Source organism: Nuphar pumila, chromosome 17, assembly GCF_984573655.1.
Source record: "Nuphar pumila chromosome 17, dmNupPumi1.hap1.1, whole genome shotgun sequence".
In the NCBI taxonomy this organism is placed as follows: domain Eukaryota; kingdom Viridiplantae; phylum Streptophyta; class Magnoliopsida; order Nymphaeales; family Nymphaeaceae; genus Nuphar; species Nuphar pumila.
The window spans coordinates 52243552-52259618 of NC_143265.1; the positions used below are offsets into that span (position 1 = coordinate 52243552).

Below are 16067 nucleotides of genomic sequence, written 5' to 3' on the forward strand. Positions count from 1 at the left end.
GGGTGGATGAAATGGAAAAGTGCAACTGGAGTATTGTGCGATCGTAGAATGCCATTGCGGTTGAACGAAAAGTTTTATAGGACGACTATTAGGCCCGCTTTACTATATGGTACGGAATGTTGGGCTGCCAAGAGACATCATATTCAAAAAATGAGTGTAGTTGAGATGCGTATGCTTAGATGGATGTGTAGAAATACAATAAAAGATAAGATTCAAAACAAGGAGATACATAAGAAGGTAGGCGTTGCACCCATTGAAAATAAGATGAGAGCGAATCATTTACGGTGCTTTGGACATATTCGGCAAAGGCTTAATGATGCTTCAGTTAGAAGGATTGAGAAATGGGAAAATATATTAGTTAAAAGAGGTTGGGGTAGGCCTAGGAAGACTTGGATGGAGATGATAGGAAAGGATATGAAGGCTTTGAACCTCACCAAGGACATGGCATTGGATTGAAATGATTGGAGGAGAAGGATTCATGTGGAAGACCCAGAATGATTTTCTTTTTTGGTTCTTATCGCCGACCCCAATTGTTTTGGGATGAAGGCGTAGTTGTTGTTGCCTCTTTCAATTTTCCAAAGTTTGATAGAAGACCCTAACTCGGGTTTTTCTTCAATGATTTCCCAATTTTTTTAATTTTAGATTGTTCCTAGGGTTGTTAGGGATCTCCATACCTATTTTTAGAAATTTCCATGGTCATTTAGCATCTCATTCATTGAAATTTTCAAAATTGGTTTTCTAAAAAATCATAATTTTGCTAGAAGAGGGGCAAATTTGATATTTTCTCATTTAATTTCTCAATTTTGAATATTATTTTCATGATTTAAAGTTTTGATAATGTTTTTAATCACATTAACCCGCTCTTTAATCAATTTTACAAAATTTTGAGCTTCCATGTGGTATATATTTCAAAATTTCTTTCAGAAAACCCTAATTTTAAGGCCATAGTCTTAATTTTAGGTGCATTTTGATCATTTTGCCCCTAATTTTCAAATTCATTTTTCAAAATAGATTCATTTTGATAGTTTATCAAATCATGCTTTCATCCTTTATTTCATTTATGATTTTGGTTTTATAAAAAAGCATGGAAAATGCTTATTTTAAGAAAATATCCTTCAATTTCTGGATATTGTTGGATAAATCTAGAAAAGCCTACATTTTTCACTAACATGTTTGTTAATTTTGCAGAAAAAGCTCAAGATATTGTCTTTATTTATTTCATCTTTTATTTTTCTTATTTCAGTATTCAATTATTCGGTATAAATTGTAATCAAATATCAGAAATAGTAGAAATTTCCTTTTCTGCATTAGATAGATTGCATTTGCATATAGTGTATTTTTCCAAGTTTTAAATGCTATGGTTTGTCATATGCATATTTCAAATTCCACAATGGTCAACACGAATGACACGTGTACCTTCTTCTAAGAAGTTGATAAACTTAATGGAATTCATATTTATGGCCATAGTCAGAATACAAATAAAATTTAGATTTATTAATTTCTTTTAAGTTACAAAGGGCCTATACTCTTACGCTATTTTAAAAAATTATTGCATATTTCAAAAGGTTTTCAAGATATTTAGAATTTAATAAGATATATTTAAAAACATATTTGTAGCCATAGTCATGGATATGTGACAAATTCATCTTTATTAAATTTTATAAAAGCACAAAAGCAAATTTCAAAATAAAAGAAATTTACAAAGGTTTTCTTTTCTCAAACTTAAAAAAAAAAACAAAAAGATATTCTTCAAAATTGATTTTTTCAAAATCATATGGATTTTTCCTTCTTAAAAATATTTTTTTCTCAAAAATATCTCCAAAGCATTTTCAAAATTTTGAATTTTCCAAAAAGCTTCCTTTCAATTTCAAATCAATTTCAATTTCAATTTCAATTTCAATTTCATTTTCATTTTCATTTTCATTTTTAAATCAATTTCAATTTTAATTTCAATTTCAATTTTAATTTAAATTTCAATTTCAATTTCAATTTCAATTTCAATTTTAATTTTAAATAAATTTCAATTTCAATTTCAATTTCAACTTCAAAGCAATTTTGATTTCAATTTCAAAGCAATTTCAATTTCAAAGCAATATCAAATCAATTTCAAATTCAAAGCAACTTTAATTTTAAGATAATTTCAAAAAATTTCAATTTTAAGATGATTTCAAAGTAATTTAAAATTTTAAGATGTTTTTTCAAAGTAATTTCAAATTTAAGATGATTTCAAAGCAACTTCAATTTCATGATAATTTCAAAAAACAATTTTAATTTCAAGATGATTTCAAAGTAATTTTAAAATTCAAGATGATTTCAAAGTAATTTCAAATTCAAGATGATTTCAAAGCAAATCTCAATTCAAGGTGATTTTAAAGTAATTGCAATTTCAAGATAAATTCAAAACAATTTCAAATGCAAAATAATCATTTGGATTACTTCTTCAAAAAATTGATTTCTTCAAAATCATCTAAATTTTCCCTTTTCAAAATCGATTTTCTCGAAATATCCCCCTTTTCAAAACATTTTCAAAGCGATTCCAAGCAGGCGTCATGATTTTTCAAAGCATCTCTTTTTAAAATAACTTCAAAACAATTTCCAAAATCATTTAAAAGTAAATTCAAAATAGATCTGAAGATAATTTCAGAGCAATCTTAAAGCCATTCTAAGCATGCATCAAGATTTTTCTTAAAAAATTTCTAAAAATCACATGATTGATTTCCTTTCTGCATTTTAGGACTTAAAATAATTACTTAGGCATTTAAGAAAAGCAAGGCATACAGTTCAATCCTTGGTTTGATTACCCCTGATAAAGACGTCTGGAATGGTTGAACCTTGTACTGACAAGCAGATCCTATTTCTCAATTTTCCCTCATTTAAAAAAAAATGGAGGTAAGTTTTCAAAATCTTTTTCAAAAGGTCAAGTGGACTTGCGAAAGTAAAACTTTGCAATGATCACAACTGACAATGGAGGGGGTGTTCCGATGGGTGTGGGTTCAGGTGGCTTTTGCTCATCGTGGTGTGGAAATGGCCACCAAAACACCCAAGAGAGGGAATGGGGGAGAGGGTGAACACGATGGAGGGGAAGAGAGGAGTGGATGAATGAGGTTTGAGGGTATGATAAGGGTTTTTATAGGTAAGAGAATGCAAGGGAGGGTGTGTATGATGTAATGTGTGTGTGAGAGAGAGGTTTTGAAGTTTAGGATTTTTGAGAAGAGAGGTTGAGGTGATGGGTGATGGATCTTTGGGAGGTGAGTTAATTTGATGAAAGAGAGATATTTAGAAAAGAAGTTGATGTGATGGATAATGGATCCTTGGGAGGTGAGTTGATATGATGTAACAAGAGTTTTGAGAGTTTGAAGTTGATTTGATGGAAGAGAGATCTTTGGAAAGAGAGTTGATGTAATGGATGATGGATTCTTGGAAGGTGAGTTGATGTGATGTAAGGTGAGTTTTGAGAGTTCGGAGTTGATTTAATGAAAGAAGGATCTTTGGGAAGGGAGTTGATGTGAAGGATAATGGATCCTTGAAAGATGAGTTGATGTGATGTAAGGGGAGTTTTGAGAGTTCAGAGTTGATTTAATGGAAGAAGGATCTTTGGGAAGGGAGTTGATGTGAAGGATAATGGATCCTTGAAAGATGAGTTGATGTGATGTAAGGGGAGTTTTGAGAGTTTGTAGTTGATTTGATGGAAGAAGGATATTTGGGAAGGGAGTTGATGTGATGAATGATGGATCCTTGAGAGTGGGATTGGATTGGGTTTTGGATCCTTGAATCCAAACCAAATCCATGATCCATCTTATCTATAAAATTCAAATATGGATCCAGAACAACAATTTAGGTTTTAATTTGGATTGGATCTACCAAGTGGATCCAATCTCCAATGGAGTCTGTTAATCCATTTGGATTCCCATAATTCATATAATGATCTAAAGATATCAGGTCCAAATCCGTACTTGTGTGGATCCGTTAAGATCCAAATTCAAATGACTTTTGGATCTACTAGATCTAATGTGTTTCAATTGGATATTTTGAATTCAAAACTTTGCAGGTGGATCTTGATCAAATCGTTACTAAGATCCAGATCCAAAGCTTTATACAAAACCTCATGAATTTCTAATTAAATGTCAAATAACTTAAATAAATGAGAAAACAATATTGATAATCAATTGCTAATAAATTGACCAATTCTAGGTGATTAAAATGCCAGAAAAATGGTATTTAATCAAAGTTACATCATAGAATAATTAACCAATTTTTTTTTCAATGATTTCATAATTCTGGAACATTTGCGGGTTTTATAGGCAAAGACATAGAGCATTGTTCGGCTAAGCATTGGGCAAGTGGATTAGAGGATGGCTGTTTTTGGAGATTTGGTTATGTACCTCTCTACTTAGATGATATATCCCATGAATATCATTTGGTTAGTATGGGGTGTGTGTAGGTTAGGGTTAATTCCTTCAGGGTCACATTAGGTAATCCTAACCACGTATGGTGATGCAGGGTTAGGCGAGTGAATTCCTAATTAAGCATTGGTTAGTGATTTGGGTAGCGTAGCTCACTACAACTATCTCCCGATCACAAGACTGGGTGGTCAAGGGAACAATCTTCCCCTGTGTGTTGAGACATGTTAAAGGCCTTCCTGGGTAACACTTTCAAGAGATCGCATCGCAACCTTAGAGGTGTGTGGTTGGTTCGGAGGCACATAAACGTCACGCCTCCTTGGAAGTTGGATGATGACTTCTTTCGTGCATCCATTAAAGAGCATTGTGGCCTGCGTGTAAGGAAGATGCATAGAGTCATGACTTGGGCTAGGCAGCTGCATATGAGGTGGTGCACATTGCCAATGATTGTATCGACAATTATCAAAAGCGTTTGTGTGTGGTATAGGCCCTTAGGCTGGCTAGACTGGGCAGTCTTGTGCCGCATGAGCTCAAATTTTGTTTTTGTAGGTGACAGACAAGATGCAGGCCAATTTTCTATGCCTTGATAATTTTCCTTAAAAAAAAACATTCCTTGATAATTTTCCTTAAAAATACAACCGGTAGGTTGAATGTCATATATGGACAGGACCAGGACAGTGGCATCTTAGATAAAGGATTATTTGGGTTCAAAGTCACACATGTAACTTTTTTTTTTAAAGAAAGTGGCAAGTGGCATTAGTATGACCACAACCAGGTACCGACTGGATTAGAAAATTGGAGCCCAGACTTGTTTGTTTTTCTATATGAAAAATAATAGAAAATTTGAGTGTGCTGTTGTTACTTGTGAAGGTACAATAAACCATGTTGATCAAGTTGTTGCAGACCTACCGAAACACATGAACTTGTCACGTGCGAGAGCATCACAGCGGCATTGATACTGATTAGGCTAAACAATTTTCATTTTCAGCTTTTTCAGATACTTCCAGGTGCGTATGCGCGCACGCACGCACACACACACACACACAGAGAGAGAGAGAGAGAGAGAGAGAGAGAGAGAGAGAGAGAGAGAGAGAGAGAGATTATGATTTCAAACCACAATACTGTTTAAGGGCAATGACCTGTATGGCGGAGCTGTTAGAATAGGCTTCAATGAAGTTTGAATTTAAAGCCACCTTAATTGAGATAGCGTGGCTTTACCAGTACAGCAATGTTATAAAGATGATCATGCTTGTCTCAGCATAGTGTCCAAGGCTCTCTTGTGTTGCTGAAGTCAACTCGTTTTATGTTTATTTCAGTATACTAATGCCATGGTGAGGTTTCCGCAAGGTTGCACCTACATTATTGTTTTCAATGTTTAGTTGAGAAGCTTTCTTGAGAGAGAGAGTGTGTGTGTGTGCTTTGATTGGCAGTACAATTACTGAGGATTTTCATCCAAACCTTTCTTCCTTATTGAGATCAATACATTTGTCCAGTAACCATGATGACAAATATGATAAAATTCATTCAATCTCACAAAACAAATGATATTTTGGTAAAAGTCAAAAGTTCCAGCAAGATCACAACACTGTCCATATCTGCATTTCATTTAGAAAAATCTGAAGCAAATCTTGTGTTTTTGTTTTTACGTACTTTTTTTATTTCTTTTTCAAGTTTTTCATATGGACAATTTTTTCCAGGTGATCATAAAGTGTCATAAGTCTACCACCAAGTTTGGAAACAGAGTTACCCCACGTGGATTAAGAATATCTAAATTTTGGTTTATGAGGTAAATCCAAAAACCCATGAAAATTGTGTTCTCAATGGCATCCAAAAAATACAAGGAAAGGGTTAGTTTGGCCAGCTTACCAGACCCGATCTCAGCGTGATTGAAGAATTAGAACCTGAACCAAAGTCCATTTCTCAACTTAAAAACCCAAACCCGATCAAGTCGCTTTCAGTTGTACTTAGTCACATAATGATAAATAATCAGTAATATCTTCAAAATCTCATGAAAAGAATTCTGTGTTTTAGTGTCATGATATTATCATTGAAAATTAAAATATATGTCGGCTGTTTTTCAAGATTTATTCTATTTTTTTTTTATATTTGTGTACCTTTTTATTTTTTGGACTTCAAGAAAAAGAATTCAGTTTATCCAGAATATTTTGGCGGCCTGTTAATTTTGCCGTACTACATTTTTATCACCACGTTGGCCCTACCATTTATGTTGGATACAGATTACGTTTGGATCCGAAAGGAACCGAATCCTATTCTACACGTTCTCCACGTGATTGACCGAACCAACACACCCTAGTTGCCCGCAACGGGGCACCAAAACTGGTACCCAATGAGAGCGAGCGCTCACACGTGCTAAGCGAAGAAAACCCAGAACCACGTCCAGGGCCGGCTCGAGAGGCCACCACCACACGTACCGGTACCACCAACGGATGGATTTCCTTCTCGAGGTCGTCCACAGCTGGAGGACCCGTGTGTGTTGATTTGATAAAGGTTGGAGAAGCTGACGTGGTTTACGGGATTCCCAAAATCGGCCTTTTCTCTGCCACGGTCTCTCACCCGCTCCCTCCCCCCCCCCCCCCAAAAAAAATCAAATATTCTCTTTTTCTTGTTCGATTTTTTTATTCTCCTTAGCAAAAGGATAATTTAGATAAACGGAGTAGCTTATAAGATATTTACGAAAGGACGCAGAATTTTTTAATTATTACATTCAACCTCTTATCTTTGCTAAATGGCTCCTAGAGTTGTGAAATGACAACTTTGATCTTTTCTTTTTATTCTAGTACAACTCACATCCTGCTCTTCTTGAATGTGTATTTAATGATTTTGTATGGCTAAACAAGAAGGGTATCTTGATAATTAAGGACCAAGTCTCACTGTGGAAGGTTAATAAAAAACCAGCGGCAGAATGCAATGCTTTAAAATTGAGCTGGTTGCTTGTGAATAGTGGTAATTTAGGCGATTTTTCATCAATTATTGAGAAAAAAGGAAGGAAATATCGTTCTGCCTCTCTCTCTCTCTCTGTCTCCATGGCGTTCAGAAACCCTAATCTTGAGCGTGGCGCCTTGGCAAAGGGGAACGTAGGAACCCTAATTTGTTCTATTGCAAGGGTCGAATCTGATGAGTCGTTCCACGTCGTCCCTGTGAGACTTTGTTTTGTGAAGCTTTCTTCTGCCAATTTCTTGTTTTCTTCTTTCTCGCCTTAGTCCGAGTAAAGTTTTGCTTTTCTGTATTGGGTTTTTGCTCGTTCGTGGCTTCTTATTTCTCTCTGTTTCGTGTTTTCCTTCTTTGGAATTGGGTGTCAGGAATTTTTGCTGAATTTGGTTTTGGAAGTTTCGGTTTCAATTGCGGTGATTGGGTTTTTGATTTTTAATCTGTGTTTCTGATTAGGGTTCCAAGAATTTAATTGGTGTTATTGTTGATTCATATGGATAATTGGGTTCTGGTATTTTTCTTTTTATGGCGACACTTTTGGCTATTGTTTGGCTGAAATTTAGTTGGTGTTTTTGCTTTTCTTTTGTTTGGTTAGCTGTTTCATTGATGGCTGTGGTTGCGAGCGTGCTTGATGAGATTCTATTTCTACGTTTAGAAAGTTAGTTTTTTCGCTGACAGGGTCTTCCGTGACGGCAAGTTTGGATTCATGGATTTGAGTGGAACTGGATTTCAATTCCTTCAAAATTCTTCCATCAACAACAGGAAAAAAGATAAGTTTGATGGAATTTGATTCCTGTTCTGCCCAATTCATCGAGAACAAACATGCCCCGAAGGTGCTTAGAGGTGTCCTCGTTCAAATAACAAAAACTTAACTCGAAGATGGTATTCTTCTAATTGTTTTAGATGCCTACCAGAGATGAATTGAAGGTTTGATTTCGATACTGTGTAGTGAAGGAAGCACGATTTCTGGTTGTGCGATGGCGTTTCTTCAGCTTGTAATTGGTGCAAGGGAGAAGGTTTTGGTCTTCTGGGTCTGAAATTGATGGCTGGTGAGGGCTTCAAGTGTGGGACCAGTCAGTTGCCTCATGGCCAGTCTGGATTTTCCTCGGGTTTGGCAGTTCTATTAGCCAGTGAAGACCGAAGGGGCAAACCTCAGAAAGCCTATCTTCTTTCAAGTTGCGATGATGTCGGTTCCCGGACAGTTGAGCATGCGCTTGAGCATATATTCGACCTGCCCTTTAGATCGATTTTTGTTCCGGCGAGTGCTATTGATGTTGGCTTCATTCGGTCGATCCTGAGTGGAGAAATAGAGAGGTTATTGGCCAAGCCTGATGTGAGCTTCGGTGACAGAGATGGAGTTTTCATCTTCGACAATGGGTGTGGTGCACATGATGTTGTAGTTGATGAGGCTAGTATTTGTGGGGATATGAGGATTTCTAGGCAGCCACTGCTGGTAGAGAGCATGACGGTTTTTAGCAGTGCACGTGCTAATGCTTGTGTCTGGAAAGGGAAATGGATGTACGAAGTGATATTGGAAACTGCTGGCATTCAGCAGCTTGGTTGGGCCACTATTTCATGTCTATTTACTAATGTTAAAGGAGTAGGAGATGCTGATGACTCCTATTCGTATGATGGAAGGAGGATTAGTAAGTGGAATAAGGACGCAGAGATGTATGGACAGCCGTGGGTAGTTGGGGATGTTATAGGCTGCTGCATAGATTTGGACTGTGACGAGATCTCATTCTATCGAAATGGTGTTTCTCTTGGTGTGGCATTTGATAAGGTGCGGAAAAAGGAGCCTGGACTGGGATACTACCCTGCCTTTTCTCTGTCGCAAGGTGAGCGATGTGACTTGAATTTTGGCTCCAGGCCATTTAGATATCCAATTGATGGATTCCTTCCGATTCAAGCACCTCCTCTCTTTAGTTATCTTGGGAAGGAAGGGTCAGCCACCACTGTTGCTACTTACCTTCTCCGTTGCTTGCTTAGGCTAGTAAAGTTGCAGAGTGTAGATATATCTGCTTCAACATCAGTGGAGAATCTGCAAAGATGGAAGAGGTTTCCTCCACTTGAACAACTTTTCAACCCGATCTGCCAGGCTATTTGCCAACAGTTCTTCTTCGCATTTGGCAAAACGTCCAGAATTTCAGAGTATGTTGGTCGGGGCCCACTTTTGACATTCTTATTAGACGTCTTTGGGGTGCAACCACCACATGACTACTCGAGTTTTGACAAAATTTTGGATCACTTTGCAGTGTTTCCCGAATTCAAATTGTTTTTCCAGCATGTTATGCATGCACTCACTAGTTGTTGCAAAACTGCACCTCTAAGACGTGATGAGCTGATGGATTGTCCTTATTCTGGATCATACTCTCATCTTGCATTAGCTTCTCATCTTCTGAGACGTGATGAGCTGATGGTTCAATTATGGAAGTCTCTGGATTTTGAGTTTCTACTGGAAGGACTTCTTTCAAGGAAAGGTCCAAACAAGCATGATTTGCAGTGCCTTATGCCAACTGTTTGGTGGCCTGGATCATGTGAGGGCACATCATCTGAATCTAGTATGCTACTAACAACAACATTATCAAATGCAATCAGTAAGGTATCTTCCCCCCCTCTCCCCAATATCGTGTATGGATCTTATTTGAATAAAGCATCATGGGTTATTATGCTTTAAAGTTTTATTTATGGTTTGATCTGTCATGATTTCCGTCCTGAATGTTTTATCGAAATTGATAACCTTCTCTAGTGGTGACTCGTTAGGGTTAAATTTTCATCTTACATGTTTCTGATGATTCACATATCCACTTTCGGCATTGCACTAGGGAGTATGCTACTACAACCTAGATTTGTTGTTGAAATACTACATGGCACTGTGAAATACTAAGTAATACTATGCATAGGTATGCTCATTTTGATAGGTAATTTCTCAAGAATGTTCAGAAAAAGGTTTTTTAGTTTCCATATATATCAAAAAAAAATTGCAAATGTCAAAGAAAGAAAATTATTGGAAAGTAGCATTGTGAAAAATATTGAAATTTAAAGATTTGCTGAACAATGGTTATAAATGTTTTTACTTGAAAATTGGCTATAAATGTTTGTAATGTTAGGAGTAAAAAAATTAAAAAATTAGTGTTTTCTTTTTAACCACCTCCACCTAGGTGCTTGCACTAGCTAGCCTGCACTTTTAACACGTTGCACCATATATACACACATAAACACATACATGCACATATCCATTAGGGGTGTCAATGGGTCTAGTTTACCCGGATCCGGACCCGACCCGGACCGAACCCTATAGGGTTCGGGTATGGTGATAAATACTAAGACTCGATTAAGACCCAATTCTGGACACGAAGGTCCGATTAATACAAGATCCGGGTATAGTTTGTCAAATTTTATACCAGACCCGGGCCCGACCCGAGTTCCACTTAAGACCCGCAAATTTTCAATATAAAAATGTTAAAAAATATTATTTTACCGGGTCTGGTTCATGTAGTTCTTATCGGATTCGGGTATGGATTCTCTTCTAGTGCACTCGATTAGACTCAGGTCTGGACCCGATACTATACCCGGAAATCAGTCACAAGTCTAGTTCTACCTGGGTCTGAACCAAACCCGACCCGTTGGCACCCCTAATATCCATGAATTATTATTCAATTAGACCCCAATGTCAAAAATTAGTATTTTCTTTTTAAGCACTCCTGCCCAGGCACTTGCACAGGCTAATTTCCACTTTTGACCACATTACACCATTTATGCACACAAAGACATGCATGCACAAATCCATTTATTATTAACAAATTAGACCCCAAAAATGTGATAAAGTGTCTCTGATGAAACACAAGTGCACAAGAGAGATGCCACAAAGGGCTATAAAGAGTGCACGATCACACAAGTAAGAAGCCACTAATGAGCAAAATACAAAGAGCCACAAAGGGCTAAGCACAATGCTCACAAGAGGAACGAGAATACATAAAAAATAAATAAAATATTTTAGGAAATGCCTATCCAAGAGAGGGGATCAACCCCTATATATACACATTTGAGAGACAACATTGGGTTCTATTGGGGAGCTCCCAATAGAGTCATTGGAAGCTCCCAATGGTCATAAGTATGTTCCGTTGTGTAGCCCCAATGACTCTGTGGTCTTTTGACCATAGGACAAAAAAATGTTCCTAGTGAACAATAACTATTACATGCATTAAAAAGACGACAATTTACACCATTGCAAAATATATATTTTAATATATATATATACATATATGTATATATATATACATATGTATATATATATCTACATTTTTAACACCCTCCCTCAAACTTACAGTGAGATCACCGTAAGTATTCTATTTATTAAGTAGATTGAGGTTAAGACGGCTTCAACCCATTTTTTTTTTGGAATGTCCCTAGAAATGAGAAGAGTCCTTGCGGTTTCCATTATATGTCTATGTTGTCTTTATGCTAACCCATTTTGTTGATGTGTTCTAACGCAAGACCTTTGATGATAAATGCCATTTTGTTTCAAATAATTTTGAAAATCATTTAACATGTTTCCCCTCCTGAATCAGACCTAAGAATATATATGTTGCTAAAAAATTGTTTTTTAATTTTTATATGGATTTGGAGAACACATCAGATTTAAAATTTAGAAAATAAATCCATGTATATCTAGTGAAATTATCAACAAAAATAACATAATAGAAATAACCGCCTTTCGATATGATCGGTGAAGGGCCCCATACATCCGATTGCACTAATTCAAAAGGACAAGTAAAAACAAAAGATCTATGGGGAAAAGGAATGACTTTCATTTTTTAAAAAATTCAATCTTTAAGAGACATATCCTTTTCATTACAAATATTTTTCAAAAAAAGAAAGAGATGTATCTTCGAAAAACTAGGATGCCCAAGTCTCTTATGCCAAGTATCGATATTTTTGTCTTCAACATAATTACAAAATAACTTGGATGAAAGAGTATAAATGTCTATGAAGTAAAGATCGTCTCTCCTATGGCCACGCCCAATCAGTTTCTCTGACTGGAGATCCTACACAGTGCAATCTTTAGATGAGAATGAGACTTTACATCTAATTTGAGAGACGGAGAAAAGATTTAAATTTAATTTGGGAACAACCCTTATTTTTTGAACAATTTTTTTTTGAGAAGGTTTTGAATCAAGAGTTTCAATACTATTTATTTTTAAAGAGGTTCCATCGATGGTTGAGAAATAAGATGAAATGGAATTAATGTAAACTTCAGAAAGGGCATTCTCATGAGGGGTCATATGAAAAGAAGCACCTGAGTGAAGAATCCACATACCTGAAGGAGATAAAGAAGATGCAGTGACGACACCCAAAGTAGAGGATAATTTAAGAAGTTGATGTAGTGCCTTTGATATTTGGCTAAAAGTGTCTTTAATATCTCTTTCATTCTTGCTAGATTCTTCTTTTTTTTGTGTGATTTCTCCAATGAAAGCAACATTGCCTTTAAGCTTTGGGCAAACCGGTTTAATGTCCCAGTTCATTACAATAATGACATTTAACACCCTTCCTATATCCACTGTTATAGTTATTTTGCCTTATAGAGTGAGGTGGCTTATAAGCCCTTACATTGTTACCCGACATAGTAACGACCAAAACATCTTCACCCTTGGCAATCATGTCAAGACGAGTTTTCTCTTGACATATCTCGACAAGAACATCTTTAAGAGGCATAACTGAAGTCCTATGAAGGAGAGAGGACCTAACTTGTTCAAATTCTGGTCTTAGACCATGAAGGAATTAAAAGAAGTGTTCTCTCTCAACTTGCTCTCTTCTAAGTTCAATATCTTCAGTGGCTACCCATTTTGGTTCAAGAAGAGCTAATTCGTTTCAAATAGGAGACAAAATACTAAAATAATCACTGACATTCATGTTCTCTTGTTTAGTGGTTTTAATATTGTCTTGTAAAAAATATTGTCTAGCAAAATCTTTTTGGGTATACATACCCTTAAGAAAGAACCACGTCTCATTGACTTTTCTAAACTTAGTAATGTAGACATATATTTTTATATCAACATTATTCATAAACTATGCTAAAATCTTAACATGATTGCTTTCCCAATCTTCTACCTTCAATTTATGTTCAAGAATAACCTTAATGCGATCATCTCCTTCGAGGGCCTTTTCAACACCTTCTTCAACTTTGGTAAGCTTTAAAGGTGGTTCAGAGGAAGTACTCATCACAAATCCCCGAAGTTTCTTGCCTTTGAGGTGATTTTTCATTGCTGAAGACCACATCATGTAGTTGGACCCGTTAAGTTTGAAGGAGAGCTAGAATCTTGATTCGTGTTCCATGATGAACAACAAGAGAGATGAATAAAGAAGAAGAAAGATATAGCCAAAAGATTTAATCATGAAGAGATGAACCACGATCACCAAGAACAAAGCCTTCCAAGAGCAAAAGAACCCAAAGTGCTATGATACCATGTAATGAAACACAAGTGCGCAAGAGGGATGCCACAAAGGGCTATAAAGAGCAGTGTTTTAAAACCCAGTGACTCGTCACTCGGCTCGTCCTTGAGTGACTCGTGACTTGGCCGGGTCAACTCGGTGACTTGGCTAGGTCATGTTAACTTTTATTTTATATAAAATATATAAATCTATGTATATATTATCTATATTTTATAGTATTTCACCAATATATTATACATAATATCTATTATATGATATTTAATGTAGAATTATATTAATACATATATAATCATATTTTTATATATAATATACATAATATTTATATTATATTTCATATAATATATATATATATATATATATATATATATATATATATATATATATATATATATATATATATATATATATATATATATATATATATATATATATATATATATATATATATGCATGACTCGCCCATGACTCAGCTGACTCGGCCGAGTTTTGTTAAGGCCGGGTCACACCTGGTTTTTGACGGCTGAGTCAACTGAGTCACCAGGTCAACCTGACGAGTTTTTAAACCATGATAAAGAGTACACAATCACACAAGTAAGAAGCCACTAATGGGCAAGATACAAAGAGCCACAACAGGCTAACACAATGCTCACAAGAGGAGAACACATAAAAATAAATAATATATTGAGAAAATGCCTGGAAAAGCATGGTATACAAGAGAGGGGATCAACCCCTATATATACACATTTGAGACAGAGCATGAGCCCATGCTCTATTACAATAAATACAAAATAAGACAATAAGAAATAAATAATAAAAAACAGAAAACTGTTCCTAGTGAACAGTAACTATTACATGCAGTAAAAAGACCAAAATACTCCTGGTGAGCATGACAATTTACAACATTGCAAAACTATACATATATATTTTAATTTTTAATATATTTATGTATATATATCTACATTTTAACAGTGTCCACATAATTTGAGGAATGTTTCAGGTGAGATTATTCAAATTAAAGAACTATTTCTGTAACAATGACATCTTCATGAATCTGTGCTTTATCATATTTCTACTTAATTGTAAACATGCTCAGTGAATGGCCAATGTTGATTGCATTCATGGGTTCCAATCTAAAAGACAATATTCAGATCTATTGGGTTTACGAGAAAATAATAAATACCATTCCGATATTTTAAGTGTCATAGCTTGTTGTGTTAAAATCTTTGGTTTGCATCCAGAAGGTGGGTCTAACCTTTTGTATATGACAGACATGGATTTGTAGTATTTTGTTACACTTATTACCCACAAATTCAACAGTAAAAAGGCCAATTAGACCCCAAGGCTCGTTCTAGTTGCTGGCTATTAGATTCACATGAACCAAAGGTTGCACCATAATGTTATTTTTTTTCAGTACTGTTATATACATATATGCATACATGAATATAATCAATTGAATATATCTTGCTACATCTCAAAAAAAATCTAAAGAGGCTATTTTATGTGCAAATGTATATATGCATGACATGGTTATAATCTTCAATTCTTATCCCACCTGCATGAGCGTTGGCTGTAGAATCTTGTTTCTCGCAGTCCTTGTCTGGAGCTCACACATGTATGACCCTAAAATCTTTTGTATGTTCTCCTCTTCTAATTTTTTCTACTCATATACTATCAATCCCTTGTGCTGGTGCTGTCTCTAGCTTTGATGAAACACACCCAAACAGCCAAACCATCTTTGCAATGTTTCTATTTTACTAGAATTGACAGACTTCTCAGTTGCTTGAGATCAGAAAAGATACCATCTATTCCATAGATCTCTGATGTTTATACCAGACACATATTACATATAAATTTTGTATTTTACTACGAGATTTTTTTATGAATTGCTTCAACATTTAGGCGCTGTCTCATTTGCTCTCATGATATAGCAGCCTTCCTCTTCCTAAAGGTTAATTCTCTTGTGCTCTCAGCTATCTTACCTGGGTACGGGTACGGAGGGTACAACATGGCAATTATAAAAAATGTGGGTATGGGGACACGGCTATATATATATATATTAAATATCACATAAATACAGAATAAATTCAAAATAAACTGAATATAATCTAAATATATGTGCTATATCTAAAATATAAATTATGCACTGAAAATATAAAGTTATAAACTGAAAATATAATTATAAATTATAAATTGAATACAAACTTGTATGTACGGAGGGTAAAATGGCGTGTCCAGGTGTCGACATGGGGACACACGTGTCGACAC

General features: G+C 35.5%; 1 protein-coding gene across 4 annotated transcripts in view; it reads left to right on the forward strand.

The window, feature by feature from the left end:
* The first annotated feature begins 7427 nt into the window (after positions 1-7427).
* Positions 7428-16067, forward strand: part of LOC149811965 (E3 ubiquitin-protein ligase RKP) — a 47373-nt gene continuing 38733 nt past the window's right edge. The window contains exons 1-2 of one of the 4 annotated variants that reach the window (XM_089993624.1): positions 7428-7558; positions 8028-9951. In XM_089993624.1, coding sequence (XP_089849750.1) covers positions 8392-9951 — 1560 coding nt within the window. In that variant the 5' untranslated portion in view covers positions 7428-7558; positions 8028-8391. The remainder of the gene's footprint in view (positions 7559-8027; positions 9952-16067) is intronic. The other 3 variants (XM_089993625.1, XM_089993623.1, XM_089993622.1) reach the window with 3 other exon arrangements.